This window comes from Gymnodraco acuticeps, unplaced genomic scaffold (genome assembly GCF_902827175.1).
Source record: "Gymnodraco acuticeps unplaced genomic scaffold, fGymAcu1.1, whole genome shotgun sequence".
NCBI lineage: Eukaryota > Metazoa > Chordata > Actinopteri > Perciformes > Bathydraconidae > Gymnodraco > Gymnodraco acuticeps.
Window position 1 is genome coordinate 186,324 of NW_022990236.1, and position 22,692 is coordinate 209,015.

The 22,692-nt window shown below is 42.6% G+C and overlaps 1 protein-coding gene across 5 annotated transcripts in view; it reads left to right on the plus strand.

Moving 5' to 3' along the window:
- Positions 1-20,440, plus strand: part of LOC117548245 (protein NLRC3-like) — a 30,939-nt gene extending 10,499 nt beyond the window's left edge. Inside the window, exons 5-15 of one of the 5 annotated variants that reach the window (XM_034219391.1) lie at positions 49-222; positions 2,788-2,958; positions 5,176-5,343; positions 7,702-7,742; positions 7,938-7,978; positions 10,718-10,764; positions 11,159-11,376; positions 12,219-12,478; positions 18,410-18,526; positions 18,646-18,787; positions 19,281-20,440. In XM_034219391.1, coding sequence (XP_034075282.1) covers positions 49-222; positions 2,788-2,958; positions 5,176-5,343; positions 7,702-7,742; positions 7,938-7,978; positions 10,718-10,764; positions 11,159-11,376; positions 12,219-12,478; positions 18,410-18,526; positions 18,646-18,787; positions 19,281-19,633 — 1,732 coding nt within the window. In that variant the 3' untranslated portion in view covers positions 19,634-20,440. The remainder of the gene's footprint in view (positions 1-48; positions 223-2,787; positions 2,959-5,175; positions 5,344-7,701; positions 7,743-7,937; positions 7,979-10,717; positions 10,765-11,158; positions 11,377-12,218; positions 12,479-18,409; positions 18,527-18,645; positions 18,788-19,280) is intronic. The other 4 variants (XM_034219390.1, XM_034219394.1, XM_034219392.1 and 1 more) reach the window with 4 other exon arrangements.
- Positions 20,441-22,692: the final 2,252 nt, after the last annotated feature.

The window sequence follows — 22,692 nt, forward strand, 5'->3', positions numbered from 1 at the left end:
TCCTCTGTTTTTAAACTAACACATGTTGTAATATATGTGTTATTATAGACTTACTGACTGTAGACTCTCAGAGACTGACTGTGAAGTCGTGGCCTCAGCTCTGAAGTCTAACCCCTCCCACCTGAGAGATCTGGACCTGAGTCGGAACGCTCTGGAGGATTCAGGAGTGGAGCTGCTGAGTTCTGGACTGAAGAGTCCAATCTGCAGACTGGAGGCTCTGAGGTCAGTTCACTGACTGCAGTTCATACTGATCTGTGAGGGAGAGAGGTTGAGCTTCCACAGACTCACCCTGTGCTCCATGAGTCAGTGGAGATGCTGTCAGTACTGATGAGCTGTGAGGGAGATGAAGGAGTTGTTAAACATCTGATCAAAGTTAGAGTTCCAGATTATCAGTGGATTGTTTCTACATCATCTCTGACATTAAAACCCTGTTCAGCTCACTACTTTGTCATTGAAGTAGAAATACGTTGTGTTTAACATTAATCAGAGCTCTTTCTTTCCTCTTTCTGTATCTTACAGTTTTTAACCTGTTTAGAGATTCCACTTTCTGAACTTCGTCAGCTCTGATCAGGTTATTAAAGATCTCCTACCATGTTATTTTTAGGCAGATATAATGGGTCTCAGATATATACAAATATATTAAAAACATGTCTAAGATGTGCTCAAAAATACCAAACAGATTATACATTTTAGACATCCCTCATATCCCTCTATTTCAGCTGCTAGAGAAGGGCTGATTCTGTAGCTGCTGGCCCGCCCCCTGTTGAGCACGGCAAGGCAAGCAGTGAGTTCTGTGATGAGCAGGCTGGCTGCTCTGCTCAGATGCAGCTAAATGCTGCCGTGATTTAACGCCATATCATGTTCCAAACCACTTCTCCCTCATCCAAGGCGCCGCGCAGAGTGGCAGCCTGTTACGGTGTTACCGTTTAACTGGTGGCGCGGGGAACTCGTGATATTCTATAACGGTAGGAATGTGTCAGGGGCGTGTACTTTGAGGAGCCTTTGTCGAATAACCAGGAAATACACATTTCGATCGCTTCTTCTGTCGTTTACATTCATCTGTTGGTATATTTGGCTCCATAGGAACACTTTGATGCACTTTCAGTACCAGTGTGTGAGGTTGTGGTTGCGATGCCGATATCCGGACGCATACAGTGAGGACTAGAAAAAGACACACGAGGTGACTGGGATGTCTGTTCAAAACATTGCACGCTTGAATAAATCATTTAAACCAGTTATTGTTGCCAGACTTATTACTGAATATCGTTCCTAATGTGATACCAAGTCCATCTGAGACCTGTGTACACCTTCAGACAGCCTCCAAGTGAAGCACACGGTGTTTACTCACAGTTTGAAAGCAGCGTGGAGAAGTCTTCAGCTGTGGAGCTGTGATCCGCCCAGGATAAACTGTGACACGACTTCTGTTCTGTGGCTATCTCTACCAGCGATCATGTTTAATATTAAAGACTACACACATGTATCCCTTATCAAAACGGTATTCTGCACTTTGCAGCACTTATCCAGATAAGATGTGACTGTTTACTCGCTGCAGGAGTGTAAAGGCCCTGACACACCAAACTGACGGAAATGTGTAATCGTCATTCAAAAGAGGCAACCGGAACGGCCCGTCCACACGGCGGCGTGCGTTGAAAGCTTCACCATTCACTTTGAATGGGGTGACGTCACTTTCCGCCAAACTGCATTGTGGGAAGCAAAGCAGAGCTTTGCTGGCGTGGCTCGCTGCAAAAGTTGAGCAATGTGCAACTTTTGAAGCCTCGGCAGAACGTCAGCCAATCGAATCGTATGCCAGAACAAGCTCTAGCCAATCAAACCGCTGCTTGTGTGTCAGGGGCGGGAGATTCATGTGATTGGTTGTTGGTCGAGTTTCAGACGTGATGTGTACAAACATCAGCTCTCTGATGCAGAAATAAACGATGTAAGCATTGTGGCTGGCAGCCTTGAAGTACTGCTGCTACCACATTCCATGCATCAGTAATTATAACCCAAGATGATATTAATATTCAACATCATAACACTGACGGGCAAATGATGACATTGTTACAAATGAGTGAACTGTCTGTTGAGGTTTCATTTTCCAGGGTCCTGTCCGGTACATACTTGAAGAAGCTATTGTCACCTCATGCAGGAAGTGTGGCAGCAAATTACGTGGCAACTGAGTTGGTCTTCAGTTTCTTCATTCCAGATCGCCATGATGTAAAATAAATGTTTCTGCTGCAGGGATGTTACATTAATGTATAAATAATAATAACAACATGTAACCATGTACTAGTTTCAGAAAGGCTAAACAACAACAAACTACAACAAGTGTAGTTCACTGACTGGCAGAGCACTGATGATCTTTGGATTAAAATAACAAGAACAACCCTACACTGCATGATTCACTCTGAACCTCTGAACACCTGAGATTCATCTTATATTCTCCATCCTGCTTTTAGAAAATGAATTATAAAAAAATACATGAGTAGAATTGTTTTATATTTCTGTTAAAACTATCAACCACCAAGAAGTATTTTCAGTTGTTGCTGTTTCCAACGTGTTCCTGGATCTACATGATGCTGACACTGACTGAATAGTTTACACTGAAGTAGCTGCACGTTGTCTTTAATGTGAATGAGAGCTCTTTTCCTCTTTCTGTGTCTCACAGTTTTTAACCTGTTGGAGTTTCCACTTTCTGAACTCCTTCAGCTCTGATCAGATTATTAAACCTGGAGTTATTTCAAGCAGGAACATTGTTTTCTAAAGTTACATCATGTTTTCTTTATTCAGACTGAGGACCTGCAGGTTGTCAGAGATCAGCTGTTCTGCTCTGATCTCTGCTCTGAAGTCCAACCTCCACCTGAGAGATCTGGACCTGAGTTACAACGCTCTGCAGGATTCAGGAGTGGAGCTGCTGAGAGATCTTCTGGAGAGTCCAGACTGCAGACTGGAGACTCTCAGGTCAGTTCTCCATCTGTAACTTCTGTGCTGAGATGAAGAGAGTTGTGTTGACTCTGAGCTGCAGACATCAGGCTGATATCACTCTGATCCTCACTGAGCATCTTAACCCTCTAAAGCAGGGGTGGGGAACCTCCGGCCCCCGGGCCGTATACGGCCCGCGAGACCTTCGCTACGGCCCTCGAGGTAATTTATAAAAAAAGAAAAAAATTAAAGAAATCTAGACCGCAAAAAAATTAAACAAGTGAGTGCCTGTTTTTCCTGGCCAAGGTCAGGGTCCTCGAACACATCACGAGCCTAATGTGTCATCACGTGGTATGTCTCGTCTGACAGGGTGCAGTTCTGACGGAGAGCACCAGAACGCGGCTCCGCTCCGGCACTTCCACAAATTGCAGTACCCATAAGGAGCCGTACACATGCCTCAGTTTCTACGTGGCTGTGTCTTTAGTTGAAAGCCCATCTGCTCATCTGTCATACTGATCATACAGTCAATAACTGTGTTGTTATTAGCATCTGGTTAGCTAGCTATGCTAACGAATATAAGAAGCTTTTTCTACAACCAGTGAGGTAAAGGCACATCTTTATATGATCATTATAGTTATACAAAAATAAGAGAATAAAGTAAACAGGTATAAAATACTATATGACAGTAAAAAAAAGTTATTATTAATAAACAACAATACAGATTGAAAGGAGAGTGATTTGTAAAATATCCATAAAGAAAAATAAATATGCTTACAGTTCTGTTTCATCTGGGTGTTGAGAGATGTATCCATAGATCTCTCAACACAGATCTGGGGACGGGTGGCGCAGTGGTCTGTGCGTTTGATCATCAGATCAAGGGGGGCGTTGGGGAACTCCAGTTCGAAACCCGCTCCCGCCCCACTGCGTCAGGCCGTTGTGTCCTTGGGCAAGACACTTCACCCGAATTTGCTCCTGTGGGTATTGTCCACAGTATCTGACCATTACATGTATGATCTGTATGTGTAATGTGTATTTGTAAAGCGCTTTGAGAGTCTTTGATAAAGCGCTATAATAAATATAAGGATTATTATTATTATCTCCTAATTGTGATTTCAAAGTGCACCAGATTGATGCTTTTAACATCAATATTTAAAAGAAAATCTTCCCGGGGGAGAACACCCCCTAGAGGAGGTTAGGCCCCCCCCCCCCACCTAAATCATGTTCACATGGATAGGAAAGTAAACACATTGAAACACATCTTGTGTCCATATCTTTCTGTTCTGGAGGTCATGCCACACCGTGCACGTGCGTGCGCGAGTCATGGTGAGATATCTGGATTGAGAGGTTGCTTTTTCTTTGCACAGCATGAAAGAAAGGCCAAGGCTGTGATTTTAGTATTTTTAAGCAGAGGTCAATAATTTGTACGGCCCTCAGAGGATGTTGAAAACATTGAAATGGCCCTTGAGAGGAAAAAGGTTCTCCACCCTTGATCTACAGTCTCAGCCCTTTGTTCATATGGTTGGTGTCCTGCTCTGCTTCAGTTAGAATGCTTGTAAAGCCTCAGCCCTGCACTCATGTTATAAACATCTTTCCTTTGAAGACAAACTAAGCTGTCAGGATGTTTCTGCTGCAGGGATGTGACATTAATGTATAACTAATAACAACAACAACAACAACAACAACAACAACAACATGTGACCATGTACTAGCCTCAGAAAGGCTAAACAACAACAACAACAACATGTGACCATGTACTAGCCTCAGAAAGGCTAAACAACAACAAACTACACCAAGTGTAGTTCACTGACTGGCAGAGCACTGATGATCTTTAGATTAAAATATCAAGAACAACCCTACACTGCATGATTCACTCTGAACCTCTGAACACCTGAGATTCATCTTATATTCTTCATCCTGCTTTTAGAAAATGAATTATAAAGAAAATACATGAGTAGAATTGTTTTATATTTCTGTTAAAACTATCAACCACCAAGAAGTATTTTCAGTTGTTGCTGTTTCCAACGTGTTCCTGGATCTACATGATGCTGACACTGACAGAATAGTTTACACTGAAGTAGCTGCACGTTGTCTTTAATGTGAATGAGAGCTCTTTCCCTCTTTCTGTGTCTCACAGTTTTTAACCTGTTGGAGTTTCCACTTTCTGAACTCCTTCAGCTCTGATCAGATTATTAAACCTGGAGTTATTTCAAACAGGAACATTGTTTTCTAAAGTTACATCATGTTCTCTTTGTTCAGACTGGAGCTCTGCAGTTTGTCAGAGATCAGCTGTTCTGCTCTGATCTCTGCTCTGAAGTCCAACCTCCATCTGAGACATCTGGACCTGAGTTACAATAATCTGAAGGATTCAGGAGTGAAGCTGAGAGATCTTCTGGAGAGTCCAGACTGCAGACTGGAGACTCTCAGGTCAGTTCTCCATCTGTAACTTCTGTGCTGAGATGAAGAGAGTTGTGTTGACTCTGAGCTGCAGACATCAGGCTGATATCACTCTGATCCTCACTGAGCATCTTAACCAGGGGCGGACTGGCCATTAGGGCTGTGCATCTTCACTGGTCTCTCGATTCGATTACGATTATCCTGTCAACGATTCGATTCAATTCGATATCCCGATGCATCACGATTCATACCAATGCGTTGCATCCTCAATTTTCTATATTACTGCACATGGCTTATTTTTCATCAATGCATACATGCAGTAAATACATATGAACTCTCTTTTCATTATTTAGAAAGTGCTTCAGAAATCAATAACATAAATGTCTTGACATTCATTTATAAACCATAATAAATGAATTGTATAGGCCTAGCCTCCCTATATCTGTGTGTGAAGTTGTTCCATCCTCAAAAACAAAAACATAATGCTTCTGCAGTCTAGCTGCAGCTTCTAGCAACAGTCTTCTGTTAAAGAAAGGACACTGAATGTCCTGAATGTGGCATCACACACAGGACTTGAGTCTGAACACAGCAGACAACAGGAGTATTTACAACAGCATATAACAACTAAAATAGTGCATGTGGGTGCACACTTACATTCTCTGTCTTACTGTTACATGAATCCCATGAATGTATGAGATTAAATTAGCTTCATTATATCTCAGTGATTAAGTGAATAATAAAGTTTCTATCGGGTCACTATCAGCCTGTCACTCATTATTTTCAGGGAGGGGGCGGGGCTTGGAGAAACGGAGAGAAGACGGTGATCGCGGAAGCTTTTTTCCTCCTGCCTTCACAAACTTTACACACGTATATATCGTCTGAAAATTGCTAGAGGACATTCATACTCTGCAATCCAAGACTTCATTAAATCCACCAAAAACCTGACATGATTGTAACGCGATTATTTTTGAAAAACATAAATCCCTGTGCCGCAGCGACACGGAGTGATTCAGAGCGGGTCCTTCTGCTGTTGGTTCTGGACTGGTGTTCTTGTGTTGGTGGATAAAGCAGACTGCTCCGTGTTTGGTGTTGCTGTGCCGCTGTCACGCCTGTTCCCTGATCTCTGCGTCACCGACCGATTTGATATTAAGTGACAGAAAAAATAAACGTTATAGTAAAGCCGCGGCCGGAAAATCAGGAAGCAACGTTACTACGCTATAACCGATTATCTTCCGTCACTGCATCGAGACCGAATCGTCCACGTCCGCATCGCAATGCATCGTAGAAACGATTATTTTCAACACCCCTACTGGCCATCGGGACGTTCGGGACGAATCCCGATGGGCCGGTACTGAAGTGGGCCGGTCGGACGATGTGGGCCGGCAGGCAACCGGTATTTTTGACAAGCAATTTAGTTAAATTGTTTTGTTTATTAACGCTACAACATAGTGTTTCGTGAGGCGGTTGTCGTTGTTGGGTGAAAGCAAACAGCTGTTTGCTGCGTAGCGCAGCGCGAGCAGGCTCCCGCTTATGGGCTCAGAACAGTCTCATAATACACACATGCACACTTGTGTTTTTCAATGCACACAAATGTGTTCCGTTTCATATTCATGTAAATAAAATACAAATACAGAAAAAAGTTTTACATGTGTATTTTTGATCCTCACATATTTGTTTCCCGTTTAAATCCTCTGCACCTGCAAACACAACCCGCTTTCTGTGCACGGGTCGCTGTGCATTCGTGTGTGGGTTTTTTGAGACTCCCCTGACGGTCAGCCGATTCGTACTTGTAATTTTTTCCATCTATAGCCAATCAGATGTCTAGGGTAGAATTATTGCGTTGATGACGTAGCGCTTCATGTTTACCCAGCTGCTCTGGCCCTGTCCTCCCTATTTCGCAAATGAGGGCCTATCGTATCGGCTCCTTGTCATGTCTGCCGATATCTGGTTTTCTTATGTCTGTTTGTTTTGATCTGTGTCTATGTTGTTGTCAGTGATGTATTGTATTAACTTTTTAAATGCCTCTGTGATGTGCTGCAACCCATTTTCCCCTCGGGGACTAATAAACAAATACTATACTACTATATATTGTAAGCTGAAAATGCAAAGCCACATTTAGTTAGTAAGAAACTTTCTAACAGACTTATAGGATTTTACAGAAGAGTGGAAAAGGTTCTCTGTTTTGTTTCCTGTCATGCTTTTAGTTTCTAGACTAACGAGCAGTTACTTCCTGTAATGCAGCTGAGAGCTGAGGCAGGCAGTCGTAGTGTTTGCAGAGAAGATATGATGGGATGTAAAGCAAGAGATCAGGACTCTGAAGCTGACTCAAAGAACAAACACTTATTTTAAACTGGATCTAAAACTGTTGGATTGTGTTCATCCCCACAGGATCAATGGAGAGACGTTCAGAGCCAAGATCCAGAAGACCTGTGAGTACTGAAACCATGTCCTCCATTCATCAAGACATTGTACATTAAACCTGATCTTCAAAGTTCTTTATAGCACAACAACAATATATTTTAGTTCCATTTTGTTACAGCTCTATTCAATCAATTTGGCTGCTAATGTTTCTCTTTGTTCAAGTTTCATTATTATCTTTCTGTGTCACCTCTTCTCTCCATCAGGTGACTCCGATGTGGAACAGGAAGTGAAGACAGACAGAGAGGTGAGAGAGGAGCAGTTGAACAGAGTGAAGTGTATTTATTTCCCCACTGAATTAAAATATAATTGTTAGGGCTGTCCAGTTAAACAATAGAGCGCTCGTAATTCATCTAGAAACCTTAATGAGTCAAAAGAAACAAGTTCGTACATTTTTATTTACCGGAGAAATAGGAGATATTGCTGTCGACTATTGTCTGAGTTTATCTTTCAACTTAAAAACAATTCATAATGAAGGCTCTATAAAGACTGACATCATAAAGACATGTCCATTTATGTATTCAAATTGTTGTTATTGAGAAATGCAAGCCTACATCACCGCTGAGCGATGTCAGGGATGAAGAGCAATTTGCACTGCAGCTGCTGAGCTGCTTACTAACGATGTGAGCAGGTACGAGAGAAGATATCAATCACTATCCCTGAATACAAGTCTGTTCTAAAATACTAACGTTTAGTTTAAACACAGATTATCAATGTGATTAAAGCGATCACATGTTTTAATTGATTGAGACTGCTTGTAGTTGTTGGTAATTGTTTGATGGCATCAAGACAATTCTTTGAGCTCAGATTGATTTATTTACCGTTTATTTAATGTGGGTGTGTTTGAGACGAGGAGCGTGGAGGCATTTCAGAACACCACTAACATGCAGCTGATGAGACACTTTCTAAAGCAGCTATCATCAATATTCAATTAACTGACTCAATAGCGTCAAGCTTTTTATTATGAACTTTGTTTATTGAGTGTCAAACACAAATGGACAGGAATGACAGAGCAGTTGGAATTGACAGTGTCACATTACAGTTGTGCAGATCATGACATACGATACATTACAACAACAAAACAAACAGTCGGCTTGGTCATTTAAGGTTTCAAGGGTTCAAGGTTTCAAGGGTTCAAGGGTTTAAGGGTTTTATGGTCATTTGTGCAGCAGCTACAGTGCAGTTGTGACAATGAAAATCTGAGGTCACAGGCTCCTCCAACAGAGCAACACAATAAACAGATACAATAATACAAGTAAATAGAATATAATAGAAACAGAATATGATAGAAACTGTGCAGAATATTCTAGATACAGTAATTGGAATGTTGGTATATATGATAAATGTGAGTTGCAAACAGATGAATGTTATTTATGTTGTTTCAAAGTTCAGGTGTTTAATAGTCTTATGGCCGGTGCGATGAAACTGTCCCAGAGTCTGGTGGTTTTAGTCCGGATGCTGCGGAACCGCCTGCCAGACGGCAGCAGACAGAACAGTGTGTGGCTGGGGGGCTGGGGGTCTTTGATAATCCTGAGGGCTTTCTTCCTGAGCCGCTGGGAGTAAAGGTCCTCCATGGATGGCAGCTCCTTCCTGGTGATGTTCTGTGCAGTTTTCACCAACCTCTGTAAAGCCTTACTATTGAGGGCGGTGCAGCTGCTGTACCAGGCCGTGATGCAGCCAGTCAGGATCCTCTCTATGGTGCACCTGTAGAAGGTCAGGATCCTCTCTATGGAGCACCTGTAGAAGGTCAGGATCCTCTCTATGGAGCACCTGTAGAAGGTCAGGATGCTCTCTATGGTGCACCTGTAGAAGGTCAGGATCCTCTCTATGGAGCACCTGTAGAAGGTCAGGGTCCTCTCTATGGTGCACCTGTAGAAGGTCAGGATGCTCTCTATGGTGCACCTGTAGAAGGTCAGGATCCTCTCTATCACCTGTAGAAGGTCAGGATGCTCTCTATGGTGCACCTGTAGAAGGTCAGGATGCTCTCTATGGTGCACCTGTAGAAGGTCAGGATCCTCTCTATGGTGCACCTGTAGAAGGTCAGGATGCTCTCTATGGTGCACCTGTAGAAGGTCAGGATCCTCTCTATGGAGCACCTGTAGAAGGTCAGGATCCTCTCTATGGTGCACCTGTAGAAGGTCAGGATGCTCTCTATGGTGCACCTGTAGAAGGTCAGGATCCTCTCTATGGTGCACCTGTAGAAGGTCAGGATGCTCTCTATGGAGCACCTGTAGAAGGTCAGGATGCTCTCTATGGAGCACCTGTAGAAGGTCAGGATGCTCTCTATGGTGCACCTGTAGAAGGTCAGGATGCTCTCTATGGAGCACCTGTAGGTCAAAGTGGCGTATAGCCTGTAGCCTACAACATCAACGGAGGTGCTCGATATGCTGTATTGAACCAACAAACTAACACAAACTAACTGTATCACTATAACATGATGATGATGGTGATGATGATGGTGATGATGATGATGATGATGATGGTGATAAAGAATGCATCTAACGTTCCGCTGTTCATTATAATACAAAAACAGAGCATTAAACAAACCATCATGCTCTTACTTTGAAATCATGCGGAAATGTCGTCAACAGCGGGCCATCACGTGGTTTCCGAAAATCACCGAGTGACACGAGTAGATTTGAGCCGAGACCGGCGGAAAATATGTCTCAAAATTCCGTGTGTGTAAAAAGACGATCCACGAGCAGAGATTTGAGATCCACGAGCGCATTTTTGTTCGACAAATACAAAATGGATTCACAAATGCCTGATCGAAAGTTGTAAATGTTAAAGAGATAATAAATCACATATTTACACACATTATTTTTATGTTCACACAAATAATTATGAGACATATCTATGCCCATAGACCTCAGATGATCCAGACTCATTTGCATTGTTCTAATTGCTCTGAATATGTGCTGGTTTAGTTTCATGAAGCTAGAACTTAACTGGATTTCTATTAAAATAATAACTTTGTTTGTTCCAGGCTCCTCAATCCTTCTCACCTGAACTCACAACTGAGTCTTCATACAGGTAATCCTATAACATGACCAAACATTATTTTAAACACATTACAAATATATATTAATTTAATTGTGTTTGATTTCATGTCTTTCACCTTGAGGAATTGCATCCGATCTCTTTCCAACAGACAATAAAATAATGCCTCTGTGTAGGAAGGATTGTTTTCTTGTACCAGTCTAGATCCTCGCTGGACTAGACATTGTGTTAATTTAATGAAGGTGTGTGTACACACACATCCTGATGCATGTGGACACATCTTCAGTGATGTTCCTGTAATCATCAGGTGTTTCAGATCTTACATCAAACCCTCCTGCAGGTCAGACTCCAGCTGGATGAACACCTGTCAGTCAGAACACAGGCCAGTGAAGCTTGTTGTAGTAACTTGTCCCCTGCGTGTCTACAGGTTCAGGTGTCCTGGTCCAGGTGAGTTCCAGTGTGCTTCGACTGGCCTGGTGTTCGTCATGGCTCAGGAGGCGGAGCTTCTGTACAGGGCGGTCCCTTGGGAGGAGAGCCTCCTCCAATCAGCTGGCAAGCAGGCAGCAGGGCCGCTGTTCGACGTGAAGAGTTCTGATGAAGCTGCCGTCTGCCAGCTCCACCTGCCACACAGTGAGACAGAGGATGGTAAAGACATCTAGTGTTAACAAATATACTTATATGATTAGCACCTTATACTCTCCACTACTGTTCAAAGGTTATGAATCAGCTTTATTAAACTAGTTTAATAAAGATAAGATCATTCAAACACCAAATCTGTTCTTTACATTCAAATAGTTTTGTCCCCAAAAGAAGAAGAATGAAATTATAAAACGTCCATTTAGTCGATGTGTTTCATGACATCATTGATCATCATTGAAGCAGACGATGCAATGCAGCTCTAAATACTGAGTTGGATTTTCTTTGCGCCCTCTGCAGTCTCCTCTCTGTAATATTAAAGAGATTTAAACTGTGATTGGTCAGTCCACAGCATGCTCTGCTGCTAACAGTGCTAACTCAACGCTAACTCTCTGTTACTGTTGTGATGCTAAGCTAGCAGTTTGAATACTTCTTACTTTGATTTCCATCTGTTGCTCTTTCTGCTCTTCACACTGTCAGTCTGGCTGAACCATGAACAAAACAAAACAACAGACAACAACATTTATAAGTTAGACTTTCTACGCCCTGAAAGCTTTAGAAGACTCTTCACACATCTAGAGAATCACTCAGACATGAGACCGGACTCAGTCAAGCTGTTCTGGCTGCAGATTGCAAACATTTCAGTAAATGCTCACATCCAGAAAGATCACAGGGGGCAGATCAATAATTACACATTAGGATAAAAGGTGGAGGATATAAACTGGTACATCCTAGTGAGGCTCCAAAGTGAATTAGATGAACATTAGCTCTGAGCTAACGTGGTGGGACATTGAATATGATGAAGCTGTTTCAGCAGCAAAGCAACAGATGACCAGCTCTTTGCTCCACAGCGCTGCTCCTGGACGGCCTGTTGTCTGTCGTCCACATCACTGATGAAGGCCTGAGCATCTTGGAGCCGCTGGAGGTCACACGCACTCACGTGGTGGTGAAGGTGCTTCACCTCTCTCCGTTTGGCCTCATCATCGATAAATTGAAAAGGCTTCTAAAGTGGCGGATAAATGGCCAAGTTCTGGTGTTCCTACGACCCCCGGGCCGAGAGGAGCAAATACTGGATGTATTTCTGCTGCACAACAACGTCCCTGAGGAGGAGGTAAAGTGCTCACCATCAGACTAAACACTGATTGAAACCATAGCTGTTTCCACAGAGAAGTTGTGGCCCCAAGCTCCCTACTGAATAGAATATAATATAATTGGAGGATTGCAACCCTCTTTAATGGTCACACATACATGCACACAGTGAAATGTGTTCTCTGCTTTTTACCCATCCTAGTCTAGCACTAGGAGCAGTGGGCAGCTATTGCACAGCGCCTGGGGAGCAACAGGAGTGGGGGGGTGGGGGGGTGGGGGGTGTCCAATGCCTTGCTCAAGGGCACCACAGCAGGGCAGGAGGTGAACTGGGACCTCTCCAAGTAGCAGTCCACACTTCATATTTAACATCTGTTCAGGGACTTGAACCAGCGGCCCTACAGCTCCCAGTCCAAGCCCCTGCTGTTTGAGCCACTGCCGGACACTGCTCCTCTTTTCAAACTTTCTTGGTTGGGAGAAGACTCAGATGAGCCACACTCTACTTTGGTTATCAAACTCAAAGTTTACCTTAATACTTTAAAATACGTCAAATTAATGTTAAGATGTTGTGGCCCCAAGCTCCCTACTGAGAGAGATAACATGATAACACAATTAGTCTCATAATCTGAAAATCTGAGTTTACTCTGTGAACATAGGCTGATTTACTTCACACACAAAACACATACCATGGTTCTTTATAAATGAAATAATCATGAACTGCTAAGAATATATAAACCACAGAATAACATAAGTATTATATCAATAATGTGATGATGAATGTATGAATGGCAGGTTACATAATTAACATCGACAGTAAATCAGATGGTTAGCAAATACTGAAAGGCACGGTTGAAACACTCAACAACTGAAAGATTGAGAGGAAGTATTTTGAGAGTCCAACCCTAATCGTTACCTTGGTTGCTGATTGGCTAATGGTTGCACAAGCCAAAACATCGTTATGACATCATAAAGTGGCCACAATCTGATCAGCTCATTTTCAGACAGGTTTTTATAGAAATGGATCAAAAAGAGAGAGAATCTTTGTTCCTCAAACTTTCAGAGTCTCTTTCCACAGAGGGGACACATGTTGATGTAGAAGAGACATGAAGAAGAGGGGACACATGTTGATGTAGAAGAGACATGAAGAAGAGGGGACACATGTTGATGTAGAGGAGACATGAAGAAGAGGGGACACATGTTGATGTAGAAGAGACATGAAGAAGAGGGGACACATGTTGATGTAGAAGAGACATGAAGAAGAGGGGACACATGTTGATGTAGAAGAGACATGGAGAAGAGGGGACACATGTTGATGTAGAAGAGACATGAAGAAGAGGGGACACATGTTGATGTAGAAGAGACATGAAGAAGAGGGGACACATGTTGATGTAGAAGAGACATGAAGAAGAGGGGACACATGTTGATGTAGAAGATACATGCAGAAGAGGGGACACATGTTGATGTAGAAGAGACATGAAGAAGAGGGGACACATGTTGATGTAGAAGAGACATGAATAAGAGGGGACACATGTTGATGTAGAAGAGACATGAATAAGAGGGGACACATGTTGATGTAGAAGAGACATGAAGAAGAGGGGACACATGTTGATGTAGAAGAGACATGAAGAAGAGGGGACACATGTTGATGTAGAAGAGACATGAAGAAGAGGGGACACATGTTGATGTAGAAGAGACATGAAGAAGAGGGGACACATGTTGATGTAGAAGAGACATGAAGAAGAGGGGACACATGTTGATGTAGAAAATACATGAAGAAGAGGGGACACATGTTGATGTAGAAGAGACATGAAGAAGAGGGGACACATGTTGATGTAGAGGAGACATGAAGAAGAGGGGACACATGTTGATGTAGAAGAGACATGAAGAAGAGGGGACACATGTTGATGTAGAAGAGACATAAAGAAGAGGGGACACTAGTTGATGTAGAAGAGAGATGAAAAAGTGGATTTTGCTCAATAGGTGACCTTCAAATCATTAACTGAAAATGACCATAACCAAGCGTATGGACCGCATTGTCTTACTGAACCGATGAGCGGTGGCTGCTGTGCAAAACCCTACATTCCTGAGACAACATTTTTCATGACAAACGTAGGAAAACATCTCGTAGCTTGAAAAATGACAAATAATTAAGCAAAAATAATTAAACAAAGTGCCTCTTGAGGGCATGAAGTGACAAAAACGTTCAACATTCCTCCATTAAAGCCCATTGTAATTTCAGGCTGATATCTCCTCACATCGGCAGCCGCACACCTTTAGTTAATCTGCCAAAAAGGCCACATTATTGACCCGAAAGTACACAAAAAGCACACTTCAGATACTCAACTTCCTTGAGATACTTCACGCTTTGAAATTTCACCGATATCTGTTACGGTTCTTTAACAAAACGTTCACATGTAACAGGTTTATCTCTCATTCAGAACAATGAAAACCTTTGATCTCTGGACACCTCGTTAGCTCAAATAGAAACACCTGTGTAATGGAACACGATGATGTCATCGCTCCAATGACATGCTCAGAGCAGCAGACTTCAGATAAAGGTTAACGGCCCTGCCCTCAACAGCTCTATGTCAAATATGGGGTGTCATCATCATATGCCGTTTCCATCCCTCTCCATAAAAGACGATGTCCCTATAACTCCTATGAAAATGTTCAAAAAGTGCTCAAACTTCACATGTGTGCTAACAGTCCAGCCGTGAAGACATCTACGGGACAGTTTTGAAATTTCTTCAAATGCTGTTGCCATGGCAACACAATGCTCGTCACCATGTAACACGGTTTTCTCATAACTTCAGTGAAAATTCTCCAAACGGCCCAAAACTTCACAGGTTTGGTAACGATGCAGCCATCAACGCATCTAAGCGTATTATGGGATGTCATCAAATGCCGTTGGCATGGTGACAGATCATTTGCAACCAAGTTAGTTCAAAAGTTTGCAGTTCAAATATTCTGCTGCTTCTCCAAGCCTTTTTACTTTATTTTCTTCTCTCATCACACATTCAAGCCCCCAGTGTTCATGTATCATTTCAATCTAAATTCTTCACTTTCTTCTTACACATTACATTTCAGCATAGCAATTCAGCTTTTCAGCATAAAGCATTCCAACTAGCAATTTCTTCAGGAATTGCATTCTCTAGTTCCCCCTATTACTCGTTTTATGAAGGAGATGTCCGGTCACTAAGGCACATGGTGTGTGTGTGTGTGTGTGTGTGTGTGTGTGTGTGTGTGTGTGTGTGTGTGTGTGTGTGTGTGTGTGTGTGTGTGTGTGTGTGTGCTCTCTGCTCTGCTCTGCTCTGCTCTGCTCTGCTCAGCTCAGCTCAGCTCTGCTCAGCTTTGTGCGTGTGTGTTCGTATGTGCCCGACACCGGCCTGTTTTCAAATGACCATGAACATTAATTTACACACATCTGGCCAACTACATAGGTATATGTGTGTGTTCCCAAGTGAAGAAGTTTGTTTAATCTTAATCTCGATGTAGTGCTCAGTCCTATCGGAGTGCACCGGAACAAACGACACTTTCATAATATCTTCTGAAAACAAATGCCATTGTCACACATACACACGCCCTGGCGACCGGACATCTCCTTCATAAAACTAATAATATGGCGTAATAATCGGGCAGTTCGGTGTGTGTGTGTGTGTGTAGAGGTGTGTGTGGTTAAAACGTAGCAGCGTCGATCTCTATTCAGCTGTTCTAATGAAGGTAAACACAGTGAAGGTGGTGCGTAAAAGGCACATCTCTCCTACTTGGCGAACCGGTAACTTTCTTGCATGAGATACATTCTTTATTTTTTTCATGACCCTTTAGGGCAGGGGTGGTGAACCTTTATCCTCTCAAGGGCCATTTCAATTTTTACAACATCTTCAGATGGCCGTACAAATTATTGAACTCAACGTCTGCTTAAATAAACTAAAATCACAGCCCATTCATTTCGCCATTCTTTCATGCTGTGCAAAGAAAAAGCAACCTCTTAATCCAGACATCTTACCATGACTCGCGCATGCATGCACGTGCACGGTGTGGCATGACCACCAAAACAGAAAGATATGGACACAAGATGTGTGCAAATGTAGTTAGTATCCTATCCATGTGAGCATGATTTAAGTAGGGGGGGGGGGGACCTAACCTCCTCGAGGGGGCTCTGGGGGCATGCTCCCCCGGGAAGATTTTTTTTTAAATATTGAAGTTAAAAGCATCAATCTGGTGCACTTTAAGAGCAACATTAGGAGATCTATGGATACATCTCTCAACACCCATATGAAACAGAACTGTAAGCAGATTTATTTTTCTTTATGGATATTTTACAAATCACTCCCCTTTCAAACTGTATTCTTGTTTATTAATAATAACTTTTTTTTACTGTCATATAGTATTTTATACCAGTTTTTCCTTTATTCTCTTATTTTTATATAATGATCATATAAAGATGTGCCTTAACTGGTTGTAGAAAAAGCTTCTTATATTCGTTAGCATAGCTAGCTAACCAGATGCTAATAACAACAAAGTTATTGACAGTCTTTTAATTTGTTTTGTAAAGCACTTTGAATTATCGCGTACAGAAAAGTGTTATATAAATAAACTTGCCTTGCATGATCAGTATGACAGATGAACAAATCGCCACTGGGCTTTCAACTAAAGACACAGCCACGCAAAAACTGCGGCATGTGTACGGCTCCTTATATGCTTATATCCTTATTATGGGTACTGCATTTTGTGAAGTCCCGGCCCGGAGCGGCGTTCTGGTGCTCTCCGTCAGCAGAGGTTGCGCTAGACTTTTTCGGATTCGCAGGATTGTAGCATTTCCGTCAAAATCCATTATGACCCGTCGGGGGTGGGGGGGGGTGAACTGTTAGCGCCGGTGTTATGCCGTATTATGCATGCTCACTGCACCTCGCTGGAGCGTGCCACAGCGTAAAGTAAAAACTCAAAGACATATCAATTATTTGTACGGCAAAGTTAGGTTTGGAAACTATATAATTTCCTTTTTGGCGGGCATGCTTAACACCGGAGCCTCGCTGCGGGGAAGCTTTGGTGCTGTTCTGAGTTTGTTCTAATCTGTCAAAATGACGGACTGTTTTCAGATTTTTCCGTCATTGTTAAAAAAAATCCGTCATAGGCGGAAAATATTCGGTTAACGCGACCTCTGCTTCAGAGTCACTTGCTTCAGCAGCTAGGCAAGAATCCTTCCTGGCATTCGGAAAACGAAGAGTGGAACAGGCTAGCAAGTGTGCAGGTGTGCTCATATGAGAGGCCCCGCCTTACATTTTCCGCCACAGATTTGGGGAAATTGGTCCGTGCGCAAAGCATTGTGGGGATTTTAAGGACGCAAAGTCTACCCATGTGCAGCCTCAAAATTACCCCCAAACCAAGGACGCGGCCTCGGTGGAATTCCAAGTATGCTGGACATTGGAACAGTCCTTCGGCGGCACTCGATGACGTAGCATCCTTGAAATATTGGCTTGGAAGCCAGTATCCTTGCGATTGAGAAACGGCCACAGTCAGACGAGACATATACCACGTGATGACACGTTAGGCTCGTGTTGTGTTCAAGGACCCTGACCTTGGCCAGGAAAAACAGGCACTAGCTTGTTTGATTATTTTGCTGTCTAGATTTCTTGAATTGTTTTCTATTTTGCGTGTGTTTATAAATTACCTCGAGGGCCGTACCAAATGGTCTCGCGGTCCGTATACGGCCTGGAGGCCGGAGGTTCCCCACCCCTGCTTTAGGGGCTCCGTAAACAACCCTAATAAATATATAAAAACATGTGTTGGAGAGTTGGAATTTCATCCAAAAATATCTAACCTATACACTTTAATTAATCTACTCACATATGTCCTCATGATGTTATTCTTAATTGATTGTAATTCTTATCTCTCTGTACTGCAGGTCTGTCAACATATGTTGTTTTAAATTGATCAAATTGTCCTGTTACTGAAGGTTGTTAAAAAACACAAACGGGCTGTGAACATCCCAATCTCCTCCGACTGTGAGCTGGACATTGATCACAGTTACAGTGTGCACTGTGAACCTGAGGGCTTCTTCATTCAGCCTGAGGTGAGTCACTGATGCTCCTTTAAAGAAACACAATGATCATTAACACACATGTATCTGCATTTGGATCCACAATCAGGAAAGAAACAGATACACATTTCACTTCTGTTTCTGGTTTTCAGAGTAAAACTTTTAAATCCATGTTTGGACCAAACTACCATCCGACATTTCAAGTGTCCCTGATGACGAGCACAGAGAGAGTGTTCTTGAAGGTCCAGAACCAAGGTGGAAATGAAGTCTGGAATTATCGCGTGTCACTGGAAGGTAAAGACTCCACCTGAGCTCAGACCCAGTGATAGACTGTTTAACTCTAAAGCTCCATCTCATAGCCTTCTCTATTAAGACTCCATGGCAGCGTATCATTACGACATTAAACACACAACCTGTTATATTCTAAAACTATAGTAAAAACTAGTGTGGTGGTGAAACAGCGGGGCATCATGGGAGTTGTAGTCTTCAGCTTCTCGTGGTTAAGTGGATACACCGCCATTACAGGAGACCGTGATGAACGTACTGTTACCTTGATTAAAATTACACGTCTCTCTGAACCATTTGGGATAATGTACGTACACAACTCAACACAATATAAATAATACAGGTGTAAGAGTTTTTATACATTATGAGGAAATGCTACATATTATAACTTTAGGTGAACAGAAATCCACCTCTGGGAATGCTGAGTTATACTTTAATTGTTAAGAGATCTGTTTAATGTGATTGTTGGTTAACAAAAGTATTTTCCCTGTTTTTCTTCCAGATCCAAGGAAGGAATTGTCCCAGAGAAATGTCCCAGCAGAGAGCAGAGTCCCAGCAGAGAGCAGAATCCCAGCAGAGAGCAGAGTCCCAGCAAAGGAGTGGCTGCTCTCAGTTCGGACAGAGTTCATTCAAAGAGTGTCTCTATCCGTCCTGAAGGACCTTCTGGATAAACTCTTTCAGTCTGAAGTGATCAATGAATCTGAAATGGAGTCAGCCAAAACCAAATCCCGAAATGACGGAGCACGAGAGGTGGTGGACGTGGTGCGAAATAAAGGAGCTGCAGCCAGCAGGGTTCTGATCAATGCTCTCCGTGAGCTGGACCCGCTTCTTTACGAAGAGCTCAACTCGAGCTGAGGCAAAACCTCGTGGAGTGTGTGAAAGCCCCTGCTAGTTTTGACAGTTGAAGTCCTGTCCTCTGTTTTGTTACCTGTACATTTCCCCCCTTGTCCTTGAAGGTATCACAGATTCTGAGCGAAGGCCACTTTCCTTCTCTCTTTTCTCCTGGACTCCCTCCTGAGAGCAGCTACCCGTATTGGCCTTCCTTTGGTATTATCTTGATATTTTTTCAAGTAGTTGTTCACTTTATTACATACAATCAGTGTTTCCCCTAGGTTTACTGCTTTGGGGGGTGCTGCCTGGCCGGGGGGGGGGGGGGGGGTCAGTCGTTGTCCGAGTCAAATCTACAGAAAATAAACAAGTCAGACACTGAAACATGCACATGAATTGGATAATAAAAGTCCACATTTTCAATGTGAAAAATGACCGTCGATAGATTACTTCAGTTATATATATATATATTTTATATATAGAAAAAAAGAAAGGAAAAAAAAACACCTTGAATTTCAGGGGGGGCGCGGGGCTCCGTTGTCTACCAAGACAATGGGGAAACACTGATACAATACTTTAATTTGCCAGAATCCATTGCGTCCTTTCACATTTTTGTCAGGCAAACCACTGGACCTTCCTTTATGAGAGGAGAGGAGAAAATGCTGCCCCACAATGCATTGCAGCCGCAGCATTTACCGTCACACAACAGTCGGCCGTTCACGGAAACAACCGATTATGACCGAGAAATGATATCATGAAAGTTATGGTGCTTATTACGCATTTTAAAATGTATGTGGTAAGTTGCCAAAGTGCTTTGTTTTGAACATTCATCAGTATTATAATCAAAAAGAGAAATATGAACGTTAGTTTTTACTGAAATGATCAAATAAAGTCAACATTTCACAGTCTTTACTGAGCTGTGTGGGGTTGTTCAACTTTTAAAAGATGTTTGAATGGTGATATACACAGAGATAGATGGTAAGGACTAACGTTTATAATAAATACATCTGTATTGATTTTAAGATCTTTTCATCAATCATACGTATTGGGATCATTTGTATTAATGTGGACCGGAGGGAGAGGGTGACGAGCATCAGTTTCACTTTCCTTTTTTATTTCAATTCCAGCTTTAGTCATGAAGAATATGTTTCTCTGTTGTCCACGTTCATAAAGCATAAAGCAACAGCATCAGAGCACGGTGCAGAGTCTCTAGATGAGTTTACAGGAGTCCCTCGTTCTTATTGAACATCCATGTTGTAGTCCGCTGTATAGAGATCTGTAGTTTCCATAGTTTCCCCACAGCAGCAGACGCACATTCATGACGTCCGCTGGCGCATCATAAACATGTCGGATAGTGAAAGTGCATTCGGATTCTCTAAAGTACCGCAGTCTCTTCTCCTAAGTCCTTTTGAATTCTCCTATCCACTATCCCTTAACCCCGTGACGTTTCACTCAGAGGTCAAGGAATAGGAGATAGGGTTAGAACTTAGGAGCTGATTGTTGGACTATTCGACCGCAACCTTGGGCTATAAAGGAACTACAGCACGGTCACATGACTTCACGTCACCACCGCTAAGCTAAAGGAGGCTAATGTTGGGCTATAAAGGAACTACAGCACGGTCACATGACTTCACATCACCACCGCTAAGCTAAAGGTGGCTAATGTTGGGCTATAAAGGAACTACAGCACGGTCACATGACTTCACGTCACCACCGCTAAGCTAAAGGCGGCTAATGTTGGGAGTGATGACATTTATTGCGCACATCCACTACAGCGCGGAGCGCGGTTTAAGGGTGCCACGCCTGGCCCGTTTTTGGTTGCGTTTTCACTTGGCGTGGTTCCGGTTAGCGGGTACTTTTTCAGTTTTCTGGCTCTCCAAAATCGAGGTTCTTTCCGGGCCAACAACCGGGCTGAGTATGCTAAACAAAATGAACATATTTTACCGTGATTTAATTGTAATACACGTTTCAAAATGATGCCGAAGTAACAACATACTGATACCGGTTTGTAAAAAAACATGAATTAATGCTTTGACAAGTCTGCAGACAGACGAAAAACTTTTTTAAATGCGTGTTTTCTGAATGGAGATTGGCTAAGCCAGTGGTTCCCAACCTACTAACTTGAATAAAAATTCAAGTTAGTAGCTATTAATAATAATAATTTCAATTTCTATAGCGCTTTTCACGAAACCCAAGGACGCTTTACAATGGGAAGTAACAACAACAACAAAAAAGTAATAACAATCATACAGATACATAGGCTGAAGAAAACAAAACAGGAACAGTTTGCTGGATACCGCATATTAGTTGAGGCCAAAGGCCTGAGTGAACAGATGGTGTTTGAGGTGTTTTTTGAAGGTGTCCAGAGAGTCTGCATTCCTGATTGCAGAGGGTAGAGGATTCCAGAGGGTGGGGGCTGTGACACTGAAGGCTCTGTTGCCAAATGTTTTCAGCTTGGAGCGCTGGATGGAGAGCAGCCCTTTGTCGGAGGACCGCAGGTGACGAGAGGGGGTGTAGGGCTGAAGGAGGTCAGAGATGTATGGAGGGGCTAGGGAGTGGAGAGATTGATTTATCTATTAAAGGCATAAAAATATATAAATGTATAATTCTTTCTTTAATAGAAATGTTTCTTCTGCCCGTAAAGTGTCCAAACCAGGCTTTTCTGGATAAGCGCATTTTTAAAACATAGTCATTGTCCATGCCGGTTTCAGTTGGATTATTTGTCACAGTTGCTCCGATCAGATCGGTCTCCTCCATTTTGTAGATTATGTACGACTTTTGAATCCACATAAACACATCGGCAAAATCTGGCTTACTTTGAGCATGTGTTTTAAACAGTTTAATCCCTTTGTGAATTGTTTCCACTTGCGCCGTCCTTTCATTTCTTCATACAGCGGGAATCCAAATGAATTCATCCTGAGTCCAATAACCATCAAAGTCACTCCAATAGTGCTCCTTAACTATGCTTTCATCCTCCTTTAACAAAATACTTCACATTCATCCAGTTTATGACGGTAGTTGTAGCATTTTGAGACTTTTAAAACTTTTGTGTGTGTGTGTGTGTGTGTGTGGGGGGGGGGGGCGCA